Source organism: Nymphaea colorata, chromosome 9 (genome assembly GCF_008831285.2).
Source record: "Nymphaea colorata isolate Beijing-Zhang1983 chromosome 9, ASM883128v2, whole genome shotgun sequence".
NCBI lineage: Eukaryota > Viridiplantae > Streptophyta > Magnoliopsida > Nymphaeales > Nymphaeaceae > Nymphaea > Nymphaea colorata.
In genome coordinates, this window is record NC_045146.1 from 16,663,987 (window position 1) to 16,688,656 (window position 24,670).

At 38.6% G+C, this 24,670-nt stretch overlaps 2 protein-coding genes and 1 long non-coding RNA gene across 3 annotated transcripts; all 3 read right to left on the reverse strand.

The window, feature by feature from the left end:
- Positions 1 to 208: 208 nt before the first annotated feature.
- On the reverse strand, positions 209 to 8,131 carry LOC116261378 (TIP41-like protein). Its single transcript, XM_031640111.2, has 9 exons — positions 8,105 to 8,131; positions 7,762 to 8,003; positions 5,637 to 5,822; positions 4,472 to 4,559; positions 3,560 to 3,676; positions 1,871 to 1,930; positions 1,738 to 1,779; positions 1,305 to 1,439; positions 209 to 537 (listed from the first exon to the last, which is right to left on the reverse strand). Exons 1-9 carry the CDS (start codon positions 8,114 to 8,116, stop codon positions 433 to 435), a joined length of 987 nt encoding a protein of 328 aa, XP_031495971.1. The 5' UTR covers positions 8,117 to 8,131; the 3' UTR covers positions 209 to 432.
- Positions 8,132 to 9,328: 1,197 nt separating this feature from the next.
- On the reverse strand, positions 9,329 to 11,893 carry LOC116260954 (cyclin-A3-1-like). Its single transcript, XM_031639500.2, has 8 exons — positions 11,296 to 11,893; positions 10,889 to 11,115; positions 10,731 to 10,806; positions 10,542 to 10,618; positions 10,407 to 10,440; positions 10,137 to 10,286; positions 9,908 to 10,042; positions 9,329 to 9,839 (listed from the first exon to the last, which is right to left on the reverse strand). The coding sequence occupies exons 1-8, from the start codon at positions 11,602 to 11,604 to the stop codon at positions 9,771 to 9,773; spliced, it is 1,077 nt and encodes a 358-aa protein (XP_031495360.1). The 5' UTR covers positions 11,605 to 11,893; the 3' UTR covers positions 9,329 to 9,770.
- A 2,466-nt stretch (positions 11,894 to 14,359) lies between these two features.
- Positions 14,360 to 15,734, reverse strand: LOC126410384 (uncharacterized). Its single transcript, XR_007574288.1, has 2 exons — positions 15,596 to 15,734; positions 14,360 to 14,689 (listed from the first exon to the last, which is right to left on the reverse strand). It is a non-coding gene; the product is annotated as an uncharacterized LOC126410384 (long non-coding RNA).
- Between the last annotated feature and the right edge of the window lie 8,936 nt (positions 15,735 to 24,670).

Consider the following 24,670-nt stretch of genomic DNA (forward strand, 5'->3'; position numbering starts at 1 on the left):
TGGCAGTACTTAGTACTGCTCAGTTACTGTTAAGGGTGGTTCCGTCGCTGATCTCCTTAGTAGGATGCTATGGTGTCTTTTCATGTCCTATAATTCAAATTACTGTATTTTATGATTCTTAAAATTTGACTTTTAGATCAAGCCACAGATTCATCGACTCGCTCTGCTTTTTCTTTTCCTCGATCTACATTAGCATCTCCACGGGACATACCCAAAAATTATGCTTTGGTTTAGTGTTGGGATTGTATCAAGCACGAAGAAATTTTCAAATCGAAGATTTGAACATCTCAATCAGATACATGCCTGTCGGATAACCTACATCAGAATTTCTTCACCAGATGTACTGCAATTTGGCATAGGCCAAGTTTTACAAACTTCCTATCTTTTACAGAAATGAACAGTAACTGCAGCATAACTCAATTGGAACATTGGTCATGAAGACAATGTCAACTTTTGAGTCTTCTGGACAACGACTGGAAGACGTTGGCTGATAAGATTTGGATCACTATATGAAGCAGAATCAGATGGAAAACCCCTCTGTAAAACAGCAGATCAGTGGGTAAAGAATCTGAGTGACAGCATACCAACAGGAACTTCTAAAAAATTCATTAAGCGCAGAACCTCGGATGTACATCTTTTAGAAAATATTTACAAAACAAAATTCGTAACGCTGAGCAGCTGAAGTTACGAAGAAAAGGGCAACTACAGATGAATGCGTATGAATAACCAGGCAACACAAGGCTTACTTGGCAGATAGACCTCAGAGTTGAGCCCCCAAGAAAGAATACGCCAATAGGGGCATTCAGAAACTGACATACATCCAATGGGAGCTAAAAAAAGAAAGGCTCATCGATTACCCCCTCATTCAAATGCCTATGGACACCTTTTCAAACAGCCAGTCCGGCAAATAGCCTATTTATGCCATTGAAAACTGAGAAAAGTTTAGAATGGATGGAGGAAGCAGACTAATCTGTGACAAAAAAGGATACATTGGAAACAGAGAAAAAGGTTGACATAGATGAAGAATGCATGCTAATCTGTCACAAAAAAAGGACACAGAAAAAAAAAAAACAGTGGTTGTTGGCCTAACAAATTGCAAAATACTCTAGGAAACACACAAACCAGACCTTTCCGTATTGAGCTGAACATGGTGTCTTACATGAAACACATGAAAAGTGATAACTATGCTTATCTGAGCATCATGCATTATGTACCTTTTATACCTTTATGGAAGAAGATGACCTTTCTACCGGAACTTTTTAATCGTGTGTGCAGGGGGTGTGGAGAAATGATGGTATACTCACAGCAGATAAAGCCTTGAATGTGCACTCTCTCCAACAACATTCTCGTAGTACATAAGGTACCCTTTCATGATTATTTGTGAAAGCACAATACATTCTGGTGTCCCTTAATCGCACCAGCACACCATCCACTCTAAGCTGCAGGCAGGATAAATAACTCTATCAAGCAACATTACAAAATTTGGATTACAAACAAAACCAAAAAAAAAAAAAAAAAAACAGGCCTAGTGGTGTCACTGAATAAAACTAAATACTGATACAAAATTAACAACCAGAAACACGGATTCCTTTTCCTACTCCACAAATGAAAGCATTAAATACTACTCAAATTAACAAAAAGCGCCTTTAGCTGAAATGAAAAGTTAAAAGCCCTCAAGGAATGTAGAAATAGGGCATTGGAAGAAACCAAGAAGAGGGTAAATAACAGCATACTTACCCAGAATCGCAAAAGAAGAAACCAGCAACTTGGCATTACTCTCTGTAAATCAGAGGAACAAAAAATAGCTTAGAGTAATTGTTGCACCAAAAGCAACAGATCTGAGTCAGAAGAAACTCCTTCCAGCACTTACCACTTTTACGGTTAACAGTGACACACCATTATCTGCCAGTTCATCTTCATACAGCAGCACCTGTTTGGATCAAGCAAAAACAGCCATGTCACGGACCCTACAGCAATTTTTCAGGACTGTCAACATGTCCTTCTGATTAAGCAGTACATAGCATATGACCAGAGCTATCAGTGAATTGGCCGTGAACATCAGGCCTAGTTCAAAGTAACATCAAAAACCTGAAAGATGGATCTGTAATTCAAGAACAGAAACATGCACGATTATAGTCCAACCCTTTCCTATGCAAGCCAAGAAAACACTCAAGGTTACTTATCAAATGAGAAATACAAAAGGAAACACATCGTAGGCTCCTAGCAGGACTGACATTGTCCAGTCTCATTGCACCTAAAAAGAAAATAGTTGTCATTCAGACAAATTTTGAAGCCACTGTCCCCCTCTTTGTTCAATTACACTGAAAAACAAAAAGGTAGAAATTTGAAAACTGCATTTTCCAAATAATATGACAAATCAGGGTCTGAATGTCAGCCACTCAATTCCTTGCATTAGCAGCTGGAAGAGAGTAAAGCTAGACCATCTGCTCAGAACCACCCATTCCAGCTTCTTCTGTGGCAAAAAGTGGAGGAGAAGACATCGGTGCTCAAGTTTAACCCAATTTACAGCTAACATGTTTTGGAACTTAGCCGAGCAGGCTCCTCAACCATTGAAGAATTGCGCTGCACTTTCTTCCAGTTTCATTGCTGCTCTCTCTCTCTCTCCCTCCCCATCTTTCTCACTTACTGCAACCTTCCTCAGTTTCAATGGTTGGAGATTTCGTACATGCATGCAAATGTCAACATGCACTATGTAACACAACATAAATAAGAATCTAACATATGAAATTTCAGTTATTTTTAATAAGGGTACATGCACACACAACACACATGATGATGTCATTTTCCTAGATTTGATAAATCATAATCCCTCCTTCCTTCCAATGCACACACATTGAAAAAAAAAAAAAACTAAAATTCTCATAATAAATAACATTCTCATTATAATTTTTCTAGATGACATACATAGTTATCCTTCTCTCCCTCTCACTTCCCCATTTAATGCTAGTAAAGTATGAGAATACCTCTACATCCAAGCGACACGGGTGAATCTACAATGAGTGTAACATAATGGTTGTAAAGTATGTAAATAACTCTACATCCAAACACGACATGGGTGAACTGGAAACAAGTGGAACATAATATCTAGAACGAGCGTAACATAGTCTCTAACATGGCGGTTACGTCATTAGTGATAGTAAAGTACAAGAACAGCTCTATATTAAAACATGATGATGAGTAAATCCACAAGTGTGGGATACTGTTTAACAGGACAAATCATGTTGTAACAGATATGTCCATCGTCCCCGTAACAAAACATCATTAACATGCTCGAGTAGATATATTCAGACAATGCAAGGACCCAGCCGTGCGTAGGAACAAAAGATACATGCACATGTGCACACATAAATGTCCTGAAATTTGAAATATCAAAATATATCTGCATGGACCAGCTTCCAAATAATCTGTTCCACCAACAAGAACAGATCCAATTGAAGCATACTACAGCCATATGAATATTGTATCAGCCAATTCATATTTAGTGTGATCCAACAAGAGTTAGAGATGTAAAGAAAAGGTATATGAAAGTTTCTGATACCTCATCAAAAAAATGTATAGGCTCTTTCGGAGATAAGGCAGCAAAATCAATGTGCTCATCACAATCCACCCAATGCAGAACTCCAGTTGAACCTTCAGGCTTAGTGCCCATAACCATCTGGTAATCCAATAAAATAAATTACTTTAAGGATTACTTAGAAGAATTTAAATTATCAATACCATGACTTCATCTAGAAAAACAGACCACATCCCATCCATTTGATGACTCATTCTCTAACCATGAGATTGGAGAAAATATGTATGTAGGGACTAGGGAGACTTGCAGTGAGATTAAGAAGAAAGGACAGAAAAAGAAGAAAGTATTGCAAACCTAGAAGGCTGTTATAAGTAACTGAATGTCAAATGCTCATTTGGATGCAAAAACGTGTGAATTTCTGCATTGTAAATCAAACGTACAACAGTAACATGTTTCTGAACTGCACTTTTTTACAAGTTGAGCATTGAAATGTACTTCAGTCAGTGCTGGACAAATCGGAATACACAGTCCTGCTCAGCATTAGTAATATCATACTGTTCTATCACATCTGAGTTGTGGAACCTATATAACATTCAAGGCTGGCTTGTTCTCTGCATGTGTTAGGTTGCTGCCATATGATTGTATTGTTGATGCTGCCTAATTGCATCACTGTCCCATATAATGAATGACTTATTGAAGATTTACTTTGACCAGCAGCCTTTTTGAAGCTTTACGTGGAAAAATTGTAATGAAATTATTCACTGTCACCACAAGTTTTCAAACTTATTTTATGAGAAATGCAGAAAACAAACCAGAAATAAAATCTAAACTTCAGAAAATCACAACTGCATGAATCAATGACTTTCGATTAGCTAAATACTATACCCATTCTTTCACAGGAAAGGCATGGAGAGAGAAATTTTATTTGGTACAAACCTCTGCTCTTGGTTCTACAGCTTCACTACCACAATATGGTGTTGTGAATGTATAATCATAATCAAGGATCACTTGCTGTTGAGGTTTACTGCATCAACAAACAGCAGTAAGACAGCGAGATGCTTAAATGTATCACTGCACAGACGACAGTAAAAAGAGGTGACAAGGTACACAACATAACTGTCCCCAGTAATAAGTCACCGACAAAGATCCTCATGATATGAGTACACCTTATGCCAGTGAAAAACAAGAGTTCATACATTGGGACAAGATCAATAACCATCATAATGGACCACCTATCTGACATTGTTTTAAAACAATGATTAGAATCAAAATTTTTGCTTGCTCTGTTAGCTTTACATATCCGAAGATCGTAGATTAGAAATGTTGAAACTTGAAACTTCAGAGGGGAAGAAAGTGTTGGGCAGTTATATATAGAACTGGTGATATGATGCGCCCATATGCTATTGCATGAGTCGATGCTGAAGTGGAGAGTCCACTAACTGTGGAAAAGCTTTAAAAAGTTGCAGCCGTTAGAATTGCTTGCATTTATTGCCTAATTTTATTGTTAGGAAAATTCACTACGTGGATTTGAACATGATGGTTGTAGATGGATATCGTACATTGACCAGAAACAATTAAGGCACTTTGACTAGAGAAGTGGTTATTAACCATTAATGTAGATTTGCAACGTTCAAATTCTCCAAGTAGTACTAAGTTGATATTTTGTCTTCCACCGTGCCGGATGGGTCCACACAGTGCAGCTCTGATCAGTGTCCCCATTGCCAAGCAAAAAGGACTTGAAGAAAGAAGGCAGACAGGAGCTTGTCAAGATCATATTTTTGGAATAGCTAAGCAAAAACAATATTCACCTATTTGTGAAACAATGAACAAACTGATCACGCAACAGTTTCTGAAACCAATTCTTGAAAAAATGGCAGAATAATGTCAGAAAAATTGAACCTTGTTTCCTAGCATTGGTAGGAAATTCATAAACAATCAAGTCAAATTTGTGGGGTCAATATGGTTAAAAAAAATTATTGAGACCTCCGCTTGGTGGGTCAAAGGACAGCGGTACTGAAGCCATAAAAAGGATTCAACAGCAATTGTCCTGTCTACTTTCTCCATAGTGAACGAGAATGAAGGAGAGATAATGAGAATCTACCTTCTGAATTTCCATTTTGCTGCTGCAGGGACTTCAACAGGTGGTAGTCGTTCCTGCTTCCACCCAGTAAGAGCATCAAAGGCATTGAAATAAATCTTAATCCCAGTTCCTACATGATGAAGAATTAAAGAACTCTCTCCAAAAACCATCTCAGGCATATGCCTGGTTCCAAGCTTTTCTTCCCATCTGCAAACATAACATCCCTCAGAATGCAGAGATGACAATCACAAAATAAAAGGAAAAGAAAATTATGAACCATCTTCTCATGTTAGAGGAACTATTTCAGCCTTATGTTGCAATAAATAGAAGTTGCATCATCCACACCCTGAAGCACATGATATTTGCTTATGCCAATATATGATACAAAAAATTACAGTGCTTAATTGCTACAGAAATTGCAAGAGGCAGACAGTTTCGTACATGATGCCAAAACCTTCCCACAAGAAACCAAAGAAGAAAAATAAGGGTTTTCTTCTAACAAAAAGATCAATTCTTCAAAAATCGATTGATTTTTGCTTGAAGCAAAAAGGTGTTGTTGGCAGGTGATATATTGTCAAGAACAGTATGTCCTCAATGTATACCAGCTTAGAGTTAATCAAACATATATGAGGGATCAAAAAGGGCTTGTAGAGGGAACTGGTGAAACTTAGTTACAAATTACAATTAACCAGAGGGAGGTGCCGGAAATGTGCACCAAATACAACTGCAGATGGTGTCAATATGACATAATTGCATTTGCATGGGTAGATGGATAAGTTAGGATAGTACTTAACCATAGATTAAAGCATTCGCAACACAAAACAAAGGTCAAAAATATAAGAATAGAATATAACAGTAATCACATAAATGAAATACTCTATTATGCACCCATTGGAGTTAGCATTTCAAACAATTAACATGTAAAGCTTTCTATGCTAGTCAAAACAGGAACTTGGTTCAAGTTTTGTCCCCAATATGACACTGAAAATTTGCTGACAGCTCATTAATTTTTTATTGTTTCCAGAGGAAAGACTACAGCTAATTTTGTAGGGGAAACTGGGTAAGACTATCAAGTTGGACAAGCACCTTCTGGCACTGGCAACAAGCCCCATATATTGTGCTAGGGATTTGCGCTCCAGTCAACCTGAACCAACCCCACGCTACTATGAAACAAATCAATTCATGGAGAACCAGAGGCATAGACTGTCAAGTCGCATTACACAGGGTGCTTGGTGAGCCTCAACTTGACTACACGGAATTACATCTGGATAAAGAAATACTTTTGTTGACAATTATGTAGACTTCAAGATGGATGCTTTACGGCGATTATGATATTTATTTGTTAATGGATATCAAACGTCTTTCATCATCATCATCGTCATCCTTATTCCTTGAATTTCAAGTAAAGCCTTCTGAAGTAGACCACATCCGTTACTAAAGAACGATTGTGCATCAAAAGCCAACTTACGCACGAAGTGGTAACACAGAGTTCAATTCTTCGCAAGTGAAGCTTGATACCTGAAGAAGAAAAACTATCAAGCATGGCGGTGGTCCGGTGGAAGCAATAACCTTTCATCAAATCGAACAGCCGTAACATCCAGTTTAATATATTTCCTCATTAGAAACCAGCAATTGAAACCGACCAAAAAAAAAAAAAAAACTACAACGGTTCATAGCCGACCCCAACTAAGAAGGTATGACATTTTAGCATTTTTTGCTCGTTGGAACTTGATTTTCAATAAGTCAGGCAAGTTCAAACCTTCATTACTTCATATCTAGGCGTTTTATTAAGACCAAAAAACAAGTAATCATGTCGGAGAATTCCACTAAGAAGCAGCATAAATGGCAGGGAAAGATGAAGACCGCAATAACCACAAAATGCTAAACGGAAGATCTCATTTCACGCCATTTCTCTATAAGCTTCAAACCCAACTGCCTTCATCCTTCACCCACCAACTATCTAAGAAACCAACCTCAAAACTCCAACAGAGACATATGCCTTTCGCTATCCAACCAAACATTTCCTTCAAAAATGACTTTGTGGGTGTCTAAACTAGAGGCAGGCAATCAAATTATCACCCGATCGATGAGATACAACACAAGGAAAACGGAAACAACAAAAAAAGAAACGGCAAAGACGGATTACTGTTCGAGTGATAGGGAACTGAGAATAGATTTCTTGTGGGTCTCAACGATCCATCCATTGAAGAGTACTCCGGTCCTCCCATCTGGCAGCGGCTGGGGAACTCCACCATCTTTCAGTTCTGTCGCCTCCTCTCCTGGCTGCCCATCTCCCTTGGCCTTCTCCATCACCTCAAAGGCCACGAAGACCTCCCACCAAACTCCACCGTGGCTTTTAAGCGCTAAACAACAACTCGACCCTAGGCACTGGAATTGACAAAAGAACCGCCTCAGTGAAAGCCCACGACAATGTCTCCGAGTTGTGAACTGATCGGACTTGTTCCGTGTCAATTTCTTCCTTGCATCACCTTAAACAACATGCCGTCAACAGACTCAATACTGAGTATTGAGCGCGAATAATTTAATATGGAGAACATTCATACGAACGAGCCGGGCCCTGTTGGTTATTTGCTAGACTTCGAAACTTTTGAACTCAACGATCACTCAGAACTAGTCAGAGCACCAGTTTAGTAAATCTTGTATCGCCTCGACGCTCTCTCGAGTTCGAGAAATACATAGCAACGAGTCTCGATATCTGATTGTTCTCAATCCATTTTCATATGCAAAAGTTGCAAATCAAAGGGACGAACAACGTAAGCATAATCCATCCAGAGATTTAATAAATCAAGCGAACAACTTATTCACCGAAACGGAAAGTCTCCACCCGCCCCCAAGCAAGCAAAACTTGTGCGTTGCCCTTAGAGCGACTCAACCCAAATACAAGATGTGGCCGACACACCCACTTGCCTTGGACCGGTGCTTGCCAGGTACCTTATAACTGACCTGACTCGGCTTGACCATGGTCCTTAAAATTAGGCATCAGGCTGGTCTGATAAATTATCGTTGAACCAGCTTGAGTTGGTCTGGTAACTTATTTATTAATATTATTTTAATTAAACATATATTATTAGAATTAAATATATTTATATGTCATATTATATATACATGCATTTTATAATCTGGCCAGGCCAAACCAGGCTTAGGCCCAAGATGCATAGTTGGACAGGGCCACCGGCTGTACCACATCTGAAACGCAACTTCTTGTTGGGTTGGGCAAGCCAAGCTGATTCTTTATTTTCAAGGATAAGTGGAACATCTATCCTTAAGGTGGCATTTGAATGTCTGATATTAAATATTAAAACGTTTATCATTAAAATATATTAAGTATCTAATGCTAGGCTTTGAAGATCAGAATCAGTGTAGAATTGAAAATGTTTTGTCCCGAAATCGATCCAAAGCTTGATTTCTATGTTGCTGCGTGAAACTCAAGGAAAGAATTTCCTCATTCTGGACTCTGCAATGGAATCAGATGCAGTTCCAACACAAACATGAGGAACAGGCACCCTGAACATAATTAAAAATCAACACAAAGCACTTCCAATGCATGAGCAAGAGGGTCGTATTTAACAGAAAGAATGGGCGGTCTGCATTTTACATCTCTAGGTTACAAACAATCGCAAGTGATATTACTCCAACTCCAAGCACTGTTACCCGTCCTACTTCAAAATTTTCAGTCGTAAATCACAGACAAAAGCATATTTCAAGCATCATTCTTGCAACATTCATGTGAACAAACCTACTTTTCACTTCAGTTAGTTTTTACACGTACAGTATTGTTCATCTGGTAGCAAGATGGCCTGTTTCCTCCATCTTACAAGTTAGAATACAGTGGCCTCAGCAATGACCATATTTATCCCTTTTCTAGCAATTACAAATTCGGCACTTTATCTAGCATGATCATAAAAAGTCCCTTGCAGAAAGGGCTTGCTGAACCGCGTTGCTCACGGGAATCAAATCATTGTTAGGGAACTCCTTGCTCCCCATCATCAGCAAAGTGCTTGGTGTTTGAGATGAAAAACTCTTTCAAGTCTTCGGCAGTTCCTTGCATAGAGGCATCCACCAACACCAGTTAGTGAAGCAGGTTTGGACTCCCCAGATAGTGAAACGTATCGCCGGAAGTTACTGGACAATCCATCAGTTGAGGTCTTCAAAGAAGGTAGAAGGGATCTTCTCAGGAAATGCCAAGGTTGACACAGACTTAAACTGTAACATAGATTCATGTTAATGAACGAATCAATTTCCAATACAGATGGCTGCAGGAGAATTTCTACCTTGTGCTGCTTGTATTTTTCCCTCACTGCCGCCAGAGTACAATTTTTGCTCTTCAGCTGCAAATCATGTATGACTTGGATGCACTCCCTAAGGTCTGATACTTTATAACCCGTTTGATTCTGCAGATGCTTGCTCTAAAAAATTTCAAGCAAATTAAATGCTCAGTTTCTCGTTCACCAATACATTAAACTGGTATTTAGATAAGAGGGCAGGTTCTAGAAGTTTTACCCAAGGATGAGTCCTCGGACAAAGTGTGAATCTTGCTACAAAGACAATGGACGCAGCTATTTGAGACGGCAAAAATTGAAGGCATCCATACTCTAATAAGCATACTTCTGCCAAGAAATTGCACAGATACTCCAAAGCCAAGTTGGGAGACTGCAAAAATAGTTCAAAAATAAGTCAACTGTGGAGGTAAGACGCACAAACATGTGACAATATAATAAATATAAAAAAAAACACAAGTGTGATCTTGCCCAAGTAGATAACACTACATACCTCAGTTTTCTGTCCAGCTGCCATTATGAACCCGCTGAGAAGGAAAATAAAAGAACACCAAGAAAGATCAATGACTCTACAATGGCATTGTTGTTACAAAGTGTTGACAGAACTCAAATGTCAAAATTTTATTACCTTAAAAAAGTCTTGATTGTGGGTGTACTCATCTCAAAATTCAAGAGCATAAGTATTTTCCTCTCCATCTCTACCACCTTCACATGCAAACCAAGCCATCAGCTAATAAAAAAAGAATACAATATCCATTTCCAATTATCAAAGCCAATAATATTGAAAGGCCAAGACAAACAAGAAAACCCAATATACCTCTTGCTTGCTATAGGTATTATCAGTAATGTAGCAGAAATCCTCAACATGAGGAGGACAGATCTCTTCATGCTTGCTGAAAACAAGAAAGACTTCAAATTAATGAAACAAAACATAGCAAGAAAGAATAATAAAGAGCCAAGGAGAAAGAAACCTACGAAGCAATAAGCATACAAGAAACTCCCAACAATTGCAGTTTCTGCCTGTAGAGCGCGTTAGAGGACAGGAATCGGTCAAGGTAAGCGATGGTTAGATGCAGAGTATCAGGAAGAAGCTTGTATTCTTCTGCAACCTCGACCAACCAATCCACCAAAATCGATCTCATGTTCGCGTTAACGTCGTGCTGAAAGGACTCCATATAATTTGGGCTTGGCCTTCTCTTATTCTGCGCATCGGAAGACAAAAATGAAGTCGATCCCACAATCAATCCACATCATCTCGGAAGCGGTTAAACAAAAAAACAGACAAATTCCGAGCAATGCAGAAAAAATTGGTGATCGGTTGCAAAAATTGAGGAAGATAAGGACCGAAACCCCCAAATCCATTCGCTGGGGGTGAGTGGTACCTCTGATTCTCGGAGATACTGATAGATCTCCGACGCGTATGGCCCGCACATCTGCGGGTCATCGCCACAGGGGTCGACATTATCGACGGCAACAACGGGCACCCCCACCAGAGCCACCACCTTCTTCTTGGACGGAGCGGGGGTCGACGGAAGGATGCCGGAGTTGCCAACGATGGTGTTGGTGACGTCGCCCAAGACGGCGCGCTTCTTCCGGGGAGGAGCAGATGAAGAAAGAGAAGAGGAGGCGGCGGAAGCTCTCTTCGCGCTCGCCCTTGTGACTCGCACTCTGTTCTCCTGATCGGTCGACATTGTTGCTGGTGCGAGATGAGGGAATAGTGTGGGGAAGAGGGGAGGAGAGCCGCTGTAGTTAGAGGTGCAGGCGTGTTCCCTTCTTCCTTGGAAGAGGGGGTGGCGGAGGAGCCCTTATCTATACACAGATCTCCCTCTCTCTCTCTCTCTGTGGGGATCTGCAGATGCAGAAGTAGGGAGGGAATGGAGTGGAGTGGAGATGAAGGCGCGCACTTTTCTCCTTGCCTTTCATGGACTGGTTCCCTCGAAATTTTGGAGTTTCCCACGCTTTCATTTTGGAGCTTCTGGTTTTGGCTCGTTGTCTCTCTCATTTTGAAAGTGGGGTTGGATTCGAAGGGCGGAGGTTTTCGCGGGGGAAGAGGATGGCGCCCCTTTCTTTTTTGACTTTGGAATTTTTATTTTCATAAAAGAAAGGAAAAACCCGCGCTTTCGTTTTCCATAACACTTGTACATATATGGATTTGAATTAGTTATGATGTGAGATTTGTTGTCTTACTTTGTCAAATTCAAATGTTGAGTTTACTTTTTGGATCTTGCAAATCTCGATCCGCATATTGCATATTGTTCTTGAGCAATTGCACGAAATATTTGTTGGATTGGATTTAGATTCATGAAAGGACATCCAATCACATTCGTATTTGGATTCACTTTTATGTATTTGTTAACCTTCAAATGAATATCTTTGTTTGTTCATCAATACAACTAGTTCGACTTTGTTTATAGATAGAAAAGTTGGACTTGGATTCAGGTGGGATTCAACCGAATCGGTTGTGCATCAGAAAAATCGAATAAATCAGAACAATAAGTAATACATTTTGTGAAACAGCACATATAAATTGATTAAAATGAAAAATTCTTAAGGGGCGTTGAATGACACTCTCTACGATCTTTGGATCGTTAAATGGCACTATGCAAGCTTGAGATTGAATCGAGTTTAAGCTCAAGTTGTTATATTAATCAAACACATGATGAACAAGGACTAGTTCTCATAAAATCCACCAAACCTTACATGTCATAACTAGGATCCATTAGTCCCATAACTGGATCCGATAATGCCCAAACCAACCATGCCTCAATACAATATTGATATACATTAATCTAGCAACCGTGCCACATTTGGCAACCCAGATGTCATTAATCAGATCCAGATCGAACCATTTACACCGGTAATAAATCGCAATATTGGATCGACCACATATGAATTAAAAGGCGACATAAAGGCAAAAGCAAATTTATCTCAAGGGGTTTGCCTAATGATTGGGGTGCGGGCCATCCTGTTTCGAATCCCCATAACATCAATCTGCGAAAGAAAAGTCACCCAAACAGATGATCTTAAGTTGGACTAATTGGCATTAGATGGCAATGGATCGATTAAAAGAATCTCACCTATAAAATAATTATAAGAGTCATTAACACTCAAGCTGAATAAACCATGGTCCACATCTTGTTTACATGTTTTAGACGCCGTGCTTTTCTCAGGATAATATGGCAGAGTTGTTTTTATGGACAAAATCTTGGGAAAATCTCAGCAAAATTCAAAACAATAAAAAGGAAAATCTTAAGAGTAAAATGCAAAAATTAAAATGTCATAATAAAAAAAACGTGAAAATCAGGAACAAAATATATGAAAAAGGCACACAAAAATGTGAAAGAACATCTAAAATGAAAAAAATGCGAAAAAACACTTTTTTTTTTCGTGTTTGACAAACTTTTTGTTCAAAAAATGCATTTTTGCCCCTTTTTTTTACTGCTGAGCCGTTTTTCGTAGATCCTTTATTGGAATAGACCAATCTCTTGTTTTCATCAAACTCCTTAATTCATTACCGCCTCACAAGAGCTGCATGCGTGAGAGCAAAGGGATCATAAGCCAATATTATTTTAGTTTTGGAAAAACTGGCAGCAGAGAAACGAAGATTCTCGAGCATCACAATTTATCGTGCTCCAAATTCGATAATAGATAGAGCGTGTTTTGAGTAAAATATTCATGACCAACCCATGGTTTAGAAATGTATTAGATAGATCACAACTTATAAAAGTTCATGAGATAGAGAATTGATGATTAATCAGGAGAGAACCATATTACTGCGACACATTTGCAAAGCATACTTAGATGAAATAGGTTCAGGTCCTAAGAAGGAATCGTCCACGAACCTGATTCGTTTAAAATTCATAGTCATTGATCGGCTCCATGTAACATAGTTGTCAATGAGGAGCGGATGGAAACCAAGACAATTATAAGATTCTCTAAATGAGGGAGATACTAATGCCTTTGAATTCTTTACAATTAGATCTAAAGGACACTTACACCGGAAAGGCTATAGTTACAGCAAGCACCGGAGAAATATGTACTTGGGTGAATAGGAAAAGCATTTCATTCACTGCATAAAAGGCAAGAAGAGAACCGAAGCCCCCACCCAATCCTCATCTTCTCATATTAATACAGTTTGGTTGTAAGAACAACTGTTCCTACAACAGTTGTTCTTAAAACAAGTGACACTAAGAACAAAGAGTCTCTGTCTATACGAACAAGTTGAAATTATGTTCAGTGTTTGTTTATAAATACAAAATGTTCAACTTATCTTCTCTACTGCTTATTTAAATGGCTAGATGGACAAGTTTAACATGTGTTTTGCATTTTTATATCTTTATATCTCTCTCTATAAAACACATGTTAAAATAAATGAAAAATATATGAACTAATAAAATGCTCTTCCTTTCCCTCAATAAAAAATTCACATATATGACAAGGAAAAAATACATTTGAAAACATATTAAAATTAGAGACAAATAAAAAATATTCAGTGTTTCTTTCTTTTTCTCTCTCCACATATGAAAGACTTAAAATCAACATATAATGGAAAAAAAAAAATTGTCAAGAAACATCTCAGCCAACAAAAGTACTTTCTCTCTTGCTCTTTTTATCTCTACAAATACAAGTAACCTAAAATATACAACCCCAAAATTTTCACTCCCTCTAGAACGAAACTTCAACTCACTGTCGGGCTCCTCCAACTGAAAATCAAAAGAAGAATCACAGAGCCATTCACCGAACAGAGCTTATTCCTAGTCCTTAAGTCATGAATACCTGAAAAAAGAAGATGATCTTACTGTTCTGGAAATTTCAAAATTAAATCAGAAGCTTTTACTGTCGTTCCAACTTGAACATGAATTAGGAGAAGAAATCCACTGATTGTTCGCCTGAGACTACACATTCATCACATACATTCTAATAGACCAGTGCTGGCATTATGTCGAGAGCAGGGGTCATGAGTATCTCGCTTAGATGGTATACAACCTCTTAGAGACATTTTAGCAAACACTTTAGTGCATGTCGCCTTGACAGCAATTTAGCAGCCATCGTATGCATCCCATGAATGTTATATACCCAAAGACGAACTTCATCGAAGCCTTATCAAATTGTGAAAGAAAAAGCCTCCATTATAATCAACGTCTTGAAATTCTATTGCTGAACTTCGGCGCTGGTAGACAACCATAGCCGGTGTGACTCAAATGAACCAACGACGCTTACCAACCAGGGCAGACGGGCTCAGTTGTGAAAGAGCACCTGGTTATGGTCGAGGGTTGAATTTTTTTAGGGCAACTGCCAAGCTACTGACTTTTGTGCCAGTCCCTTTGGAGATGATAGGTAAACATGTACTTCCCCTTGGAGATGATGGGAAAACATGTACTTGTAACAGAACAATATTGCAACAACAAGAAATTCTAGACAAAAAGCAAAGTTTGCAACAGATGACTGCAGCAACAACCGACAAGTAGTAGAAACAGAGCTCATAAAGAGAAGCACCAAAAACAACATTTTAATCACACTGCTGCAAGTTCATGCTATATATCGTGGAGAAGAATGTTCAGAGAACGATTTAGAAACCGTAAGGTTAGCGCCTTGATACCATGTGAAAATAAAAGAAAGGCAATACACGATACCACAAGATATTTGAAATGGTTAGATAGTAGATGCCATTGAGCTTGTTACCCTTGAGACAGACGAACTCAAAGACGGATTTCTGGTGTACTCGTTGTTCTTCATCTATTCTTGAGAGAGAAATAGAAACTTGGCGGACTCTCCATTACCCGTTGCTCTTTTACATCCATCCCCTCTCTAAAAACCGCACATTTGTAGTTTTCTGTTTCTTCATATAAATCTCCTTTCTATACAAGCGAAAATCTAATCTTGTATATGGATATACACGGGTGGAGATGTCAATGGATTGGATCGGATATATGACCAAACTGAATTCTGATATGAAAAGAATTTATTTAAACGAACTAGATTTGGATTCAAGAAATGACATCACATTGGGTTCAGATTCGATTATAAAAAAAAATATCTAATTGGTTTTGAATTTAAACTCAGTTTCAAATAAACATTCTATGTCCAACATTCATACATTTTAAAAGCTGGGTATTAACGTATGATAAAGCGGTTGAGATTTGGTTGTATATGTAAAAGTCGGAGTTGGATTGTACTCACATTGCGAATTTAAAAATCAGATTTTGATATCTTATAGACTTTCCTTTATTCTTATTCGAATCCGAACATGCGAATAACCGATAAATCGGACATGGCGCATGAGATTCGTCCAATTCGAATCCAATATGTCATAACGTGAGCAGTTACCACATGTGACTTTTCCCACCAACTAAGTGGGTCCGGATCCTGCCCAGGGCAGATCTAGATCTCAGAATCCAGCAAGGTCTAATAGTATTACTTGTGATTGCCTCTATCACCATTAGTGCCTTGGACGCAAGGGTAAAGACGAGTCGAGTCGAGCCCAAGTTCAGTCAGCTCGACAAAAGCAACTCGAGCTCGACTAGGCAAGGCAGTTACGTGTTGAGTTTGAGCTCGACTTGATTAAGGCTCGACAAACTCGTTTGAATATATGGACTATTTCTTTACCATAAATCAAGCTCGACTTGATTAAGACTCGACAAATTTGATTTGTAAAAGCTTACATAATTAATTAACGTTAATATACCGGGTTTTTAATTAAAAAAACGAGTTGGATATTTAAAAAATCGCTACACGTCATTTTTGACGACTCAATTATTTGAACGAGTGGACTCATGAACTTGAGTTCGACTCATTAAGTGACTTGGCTCGAACTCGTTCACAAGGCCAGCTTTAATGAATCGAGCTCAAGCTTGAGCTCGTTGTTCACCCCCTACTTGGACGGATAGATGCTGATGCATTTGGATAGCCCTTTTCTTCGCAGTCAATTAGCTCTTTGATTGTTACACATACATCGAGACTTCAGGTTCTGTCAATATTCGTCGGATTTTGGTTCTGCTACCATTTTCTTGCAGCATAAAGAAATCAACTCAGATTGAGTTTGATAGTCGATGGAATGACCAGAACATGATCTCCAAGCATCTACATGGGGCATGGAATGTGAGATGTGTACAGAAGGTGAAATCCTTGATCATGCCATGAGGATGTTTTCAATCACGCTGCTCGATGCAATTGATCAAACACACCATTTCAATGCATTGGATAAGTGTTGAAGCCTCATATCTGTCAACAAATGTGGAAAAAGGCTGTTTAGATTGCTATGAAAATGAAAATTTCTACCGGGAAATCTAAGTAAATTTTTAAAAAAGGTTGAGATTGCTAAGAAAATGAAAATTTCGACGGGGAAACTAAATAAATTTCTTAAAAAGAGACACCCTGATATCCAAAAAGCTATATCATTCAAAGTAACTTCAATGAAGGTAGATCATGATATTCAGCTTGCACTGGTGCAGACTCAAGCAACCCATTGATGGTATTAGACAGTCGGTGAAGTTGTTTGAGCCTGAACAATGTTCCTAGATCAAAATTATTGATCGAGTTCATTCGGTCTTGAAAGCCAACATGGTCTTTCACGAATATTTTTTTAGTTTCATAAACGAAGAGGCATTTTTCATATGAAATTTATCAAGTAGTTCTCCAAATAATTCCACCTGAAGTAACATATGCATCAGGAGTACTTTCAGTTCGTTCAGTTACTCCTGAACTTTTTTTCTGACAAAATTTACCTAAGAATTTAATCAATTATAAGAACCATTTACAGCCACAAGACTCGGATTCAAACGACTATAAGCAGGCAGTTTAATTTCGGAAACCCATTTGCACCGACATACAAACTGGGCGTGCATTTCTCCTTCGATTGCGACAAATCAATTCTGTGAGTCCATTTATGCAGACTCATTAACATTCTCCTGGTTTGGTTTGGTTTGGTTTGGTTCGGTTCAGAAGGGACATCGATGAAGACCCAACAATACTTTGGCTTTGGCTTGACGACGGCAAGTTTCAACCTGGCAATCAATGCTGTGTCGATTTGCCTCCCGAAGAGGCAGAGGAGTGGCCATAATGGCGTAGCTTACATTGACATGGAGAAGGCTCTGAAAGCGGACCGATATCTGGAGGTTCACGTGAACATGACCAGGCCGTGATGGAATGTGAAGACAATAAACCAGATGATCGTATTGATGTGCGTTTTTGATGAGGAAGCTTCCTCGTTTGACCCCTGTAATGTCCCAGTTGGGGGAGGTGAGATCCAGTGAGAACTCAATGCCGACCATGCATCAGATAGGTCAAGGGCAGGATGTGATCAGGGAATTCGACGTACAGTACATAAAGGAGGGAAGATCGTCATCAATGGCGATCCTCAACGTCGCTTAATGCCAAATTCGGGAAGAGATGTGTCCTGGGGAGTCTCGCTAGCAACAGCCCATCGTCGTCATCTTCGGCGACACAGTCAATATCAACAGCGATGGCGGTCTGCCGTGGGAACATCGGCATTTCGGCAGCAAGCACGTGGATATCAGCAGCAGATGTTTGTAGTAGCCGCATCTGATGACTGTACGTTTGGAAGCAAAGGAAAATTCTCATAAACTGTTACGTGCAATGCAATTATCGTGCATTGGTGATCAGATCCGTGCACATGTGTGTGGACGAGGGCATGTTCCTTTGACCACTGGGACACACTCAATGAATTTCTCAAATCCATAGCTAACCTTCCTTAGAAGTTTTTTGGTATCCATGCACCTAGCTGGTCATGAATGAGCAGAAGAAGTATTTCCTCCTATCATAAAAAAAAGCTGAAACACCACCATTTTTCTTCATCATTCCGCTGTATCAAACCTACTTTCAGTACTTGGTAGTGACGCCCTCCTATGCTTCAATTTGCACATTGCTTAATGAAGTTGATGAAACTGTTATTGAGAAACCATTTCTAAATTCTAATGTGCATAGATCTTAGAAAGACAGAAAAAAGGAAACCTGAATCACCTGATGAAAGCAATTTCACAATAACTAGGTCCAGATCTTGCTCCCACGTGGTTTTCATTGGCACCAACAGTCAAAATTTATCAACTTAATTTGGTGTTAGCAAACTTGAAAATGATCTTCTAATTAAGCTTTGGACAAAACAGAGAAGATCTGTCGATTGTGTTATAGACTAATTCGATACAAATTGTTTTAGACACTTAAAAACGATCATATGGAAGTTCACACATAGTTGATATCCCAGACAAATTTTAGACACTTAAAAACCGTACTTAAACATGTTCTTGACTCGATCTGACAAGTAAATGTCTTCATGGATGGCCCAAAGTCTCATTACCAACTATGCTTAACTCGAGTTCACCTTTATTAAAGATCTTTTTTTGCATCCGGTGTTATTCATATATAATCTGGACGCGTGATCTCGATTTGAGTTAGTCGCAAACATGATCTCCCGACAGCTTATGCAGCAATAAATCTAAAGGTCTAATTAGATCCACAGGCAGCTTGACCTAAAGCAGTGTGTGGTGTGTGGAATGGGGAAACAAAGTATAAATCAAGTCAGATTCTGCAGTGGAACAATATTTCAGATTTCTACGGCGCAACAGACATTAAACATATAAACAACAACAGCTTGTAAATATACTAGTTGTAGGCAAAAGAAAAGACCAAGTTATCAGATGCTTGACTCCATCATGTAAGCCAGTCAAACCATCAAGAGCAAGCTTAGAAATAAAATAAATGCAAGATTTGATCATGAAAGATATGCTACACGCAAGTTGGTTGATTTAAAACTGAAAGAAATTAAGTGCAAATTCGGTTTGTAATGCATGGGGGAACAGGATTGAGTCTCATGGAAGAAATTAGATACAATGCTTAATGAATGATCAAGGTGAATAAATTACAACTACTTACGACCGTGTATACAGTTAGAATACATATATACGAAAATTGGTAGAAACCAGACCATTAGGTAAGAGACAAAAACTAGATCCTTTGGATAGGATGTTTAAGGCATTTGTTTTGCAATCTCACTTTACCCATTCGATCTTAAGTTGGCCATCTTTTGGATTTTAATAGTGTTTTTATAATAAGTAGAAACTAATGGCTCCCAAGATTTTGATAATAGAAAATTTCATATTTTCCATAAAAACAGCTTCAATAAAGCAAGTTTTATACCAAAATAGTTTTTATAAATATATTAAGATGTTTATATTCTTTAAAATAAATTGTTAGCAAAAAATAAGGGGTCGGGTTGTTGTCTTTGACCTATTTTTAGCCAAAAATAAGTAAGTAAGTAAGTATATATATATATATATACACACACACATTACTTGCTTGGTGTTCACCTTCACACAGTCAGTTTTCCCGTTTTGTTCTCGTAGGGAGCTGCGTTTCATCTTTTTGAGGGCATTCTCATAATGAACACCCGAACATCTTGAGCTCTATGTGCATATGTTTGCAATCACATTTGTGAACTTGATAGCTTGTTAGACACAACTTTTATGGAGTAAAGGGTTAAATTAAGACTTTAAAGTTGAAGGAAGTCAGTAGTTCTTTTAGCATAGGCTGATAGTAGGTTTGCCTAACCTCAGATTGTCTTATCATTTAAAAAAAAAGGTAGAGATGGAGCAAACAATTTTTGATTGATTGAGAGGCAGTAGTATACAAGTTTTAGATTTCTAAAAGCAGAAATATGTAAATGAAGAAAGTGGGTATGAGGTATTAATAGAGAAGTAACCAATCTTTGGATAGGTGTGGGCAACTGCCCGCACAAGCCTCCACCTGCCTCCACCTTCGGAAAAGGACAACACACATGGTTGTCTATGCCACGCAAGTGCATGCATGCATGAGGAGTGAACCATAAGGTCAGGTCAGGTCAAGCATGTTAGGTTAGGTTTCCAAAAGCAGGAGTTGTGGGTTCTGTTAGGTGCATGCATGCAATCAATGTGCACCGTAAGTAAGAGCAGTGGGGTTTTTTTTGTTGTTGTAATTTTCTAAAAAGAAGTGTCCTTTCTTGTCTTTTTACTTTTTTCGATTTTCATCACGAAAATTCATGCAAGCACATATAACCAGGTTTGCGTTGACAAACACACACATTAATCATTCTATTATTATTAAATATTTTGAAAGTTCCCTTTTGTTTCATTGTTTTGTTTGTATATACATTTGAGATTTAAATAAATGGTTTTTTGAGTCTATGTCCCTCAATTTTAGATTTTTACAATACTGAAGGAGGTCAGGCTAACTGCTAGCCCGTTAATATGAAAGTCTTGATGTGACTCACTGGCAAGGCGCATGAATCTTTTTTTTTTCTCGTGGCTATGATGTAGGGTGGCATTTTGTGGAATCATCTAGCCTATCGCTTAATACTATAAGGCAAGGCAAGGAGGGAGCTAGAAAATTTTCAAAGAGACATTAGTTATCAAAATTTGAAAGGAACACCAATATGTAAACCAGAAAAATTACTCTAAAATATCTAAAATATCAATATGAATTTTTTGTTGGTATGTGTAGACAACTGCCTGCACAGTCTTACAAGGACCTAAGTTCATTGAGACTGCGACGTTTCACTAACACCTGCATGCAGGGGCGGAGGGAGGGGAGGGCCCGCCTAGGCCATGGCCCCACCCTGGCCAATGAACAAAAAAATTATGCCATCTATTTTTTGGATTTGAATTCAATTTGGCCCTACCAGGTTAGGCTGTTGGCCCACCCCTAAAGAAAATCCTGGCTCCGCCTATGCCTGCATGCTTACATATATACTGAATTTCTTTAGTTCAGTGAATGCTAAGTAGCAACTGGTCTAAGTCCCCATGTATTGTTGGTCATTGCCAATGTGTAAAAAAATATTGAAACTTTAGCATGTGAAACAACACTATTTTAACTAAACAGGCCCAAAAAATAATTGCTCCACCGCCACTGTTCCATTATCACTACCCGAGTGAGAGCCGAAGCTTCATTAACACAAAGAAAAGTAATCGCACATTGGCGTAACTATTGCTTCCTAGTCTTGCCTTCAATTTTGATGATCATATTTTCCCACTTCTGGATTCCATGCTATAGCTAGTCTTCCATATTATAACATCTCTTTACATGTGACCTCTTAACCAACCGATAAGCCGTATCCATCTTTTTTTCTCCTTTTTTACTTGAACTTTTTTTTTTAGGTGAAAAACTGGTCGGCCAATTTCTTATATACAAATTAATCAGGTTTTTGTCTGGCCAGATGAGGAAATCCCCAGACCAAAACCAAACTGATTAATGCACCCTTGTTAATTAATGAATTTGTAGTTGGCAATGCCATGTGACGTCAAAGGTGGGGTTGCCGAAGAGTAGGATTAATTTATTCAAATTACCGCTCTAAATTCAACCATGAACGGCTATATGTATACATATCATATAAAATATTAGGAGCTAGCTGATTTTGACAAATATCTAAATCCAATCATAGGGAATTAGATTAACCACGTACGCAATAGCTTCCTCTATCCAAAGAAGAATCCTAAGCTGCATCTGATTAGCTAACACATGTACATAGAACCTAGCTGAATGCAAGAATGATCATGTCAGATTCAAAAACAATATATTGTGCAGATAATCAATTATCATATATAGTTCCAAAATGTTTAGGCAGATAGCTAGCGTTTCGGAAAAACTAGTAGCTGATCATGAGCTAGATTCCTGAATAAAAGAATTAATAAATGAAGCGATCGTCTTCTTCATAGCTCATGAATCATCAATGGGCAGAAAAAACATTTGGGCATTCGGCTTTTGATATAAAAATAGATATAGATAAACAATTGATTATTACAGTTGCATGGCACTGATGAGTCTATGTGGGTTCCCCGTTGTGCAGTGCAACACAGAGGCATTGGATAAGTAGGCGATGCAAAGGAAAAGATGACGGAGCCATTGCCGGGAAAAGTTAGAGAATCTGCAGTTCTTTAGAGTGTGTCCTTTTCTGCTGCAAAAGATCTCCACTTACGGAGAGAAAGAGAGAGAGAAGAAGTACATTTTGCAAGAGCCGTTTAAGGATCATATACAGATCAATTGCTGGTAACCTTTTTTTACGTTGAAGACAAGAATCCATCGTTTTTTCAGTTTAATCTACCATGGTTAATAGCTTCAGTTGGAAAATGCTGAACTTGTAAGGGATATTGCCAGGGGCGGAGTTAGAATATTCTAGTTAAGAGGAAAAAATTGCTCAGAAATATTAATATAAAAATAAGAAGTTTTTTTTTGTTGTCCATATGAATAATTGCCGACATGCAATCCACACCTGCGAGTCCTACCTTTCCTTGCAAGTTGAAGCTCTTTCATGGCCATGCCTTTCAAGGTTTCCTTGTAATCGGAAGAAGTCATATCAAGGGCACATGTGCCTCTTGGCAGCGAAAGATTTTGATCTTGCTTTCGATGCCAGAGGGGAGACATGTTGAACGGGGAGAGAGCGACTGATAGAAACCAGACGTTGAGTGGAGACCGGTGATAAATTTCCGGTTGTTCACGCGACCACCTCCGCGGTTGGGTGTTTTTCCCTACACGAACCAAATTCAAGTGTGCGTGCCCACGAGCACTAGCTAGCTACCTTCATCATCAGTCGTTCAAGTAGTCCATCTTTGTTCAAACACGTCCACGTCTTCCAGTGAAGGAATCTTGTGAAGAACTCATCCCCAATGCAAATTTTTTTTGCGCACTGACATTATTAAAACACCAGTAAACGCGTTCTTCATGTCTAAGTCATTGGTTTTCTTTTTTGAGAATCGAAGATCCAGTTTCGGGCATATGTGTTGGTAAGTTATACCCTCGTGATAATTTTCAAAGGTTTATTTATAAGTTATGAACTGTTATTCATTGTGTCCATCAGGTTCCTGATCACGTTGGTAAGATTAAAATCTTGAAGAGTTTAAATGATCTCATTCTCGAAATACAATTCAATCAATGATATGAAATACAGGGGATGCGATGATGAGCTCAAAGTGGCAGCACTCAATGGCTAGAACAAAAGCATCACAAACGTGCACATCCTAAACCAGCTAGTACCGACAAATTCAAAAGTTGGTGGTTTTGCTTGTCATTGGAGGACAAAAAGCCACAAAAGCAAAAGAGGATATTACTTAGCTTGTGGACCTTAGAGTGAGAGAGATTGAGAGAGAGAAAGCACTTTGAGTCATTGGCCCCGGTTTGGCGTAGACAAGATATGCAACCATACATGTGTCTAACTTCACTATAATGGGATTTTGAAAAAACTCGATGTGGGCGTTTGAGTCACTGCCGTGGATGCATCTGCAACTAGACCGGTGTCTAACTTCATTGGCCGACACCAGTCACACTGTAACTCCACTACTACCCCGGATCCTTGCAAAATGGCATAAGTTGTAGCATTCATAAATAAACAAGAGAGTAATTAAAGGAATACCAGTCAATGGATGTCACACAAGTAGTTCTCAAAGAATATATATATATATATATTCACGTAGCTATATACAGGAAGAGTTGCTGGATATGATTAGCGTGCGAAAAGCATGAATGCCCTAGAAGAAGCAAATGTTGGGGATGTGTTTCAATCAGAACTAGGCAGGATAGGTTTTTCCATTGTCTACAAGGTCATAGATCATCAGGTCAAAGAAGAGTGGAGAGCCTGTTTCTAGAAAATCGACTCGAATCTGATATCAACCTAACAATGTAATAGCTTAAGGCTTTTGCATTTGTCTTTTGCTCTGTTAATTCTGATCTAAACTCAAGCCTTGATGAACCTCCATGATCTAGAATTTGATCCGAATA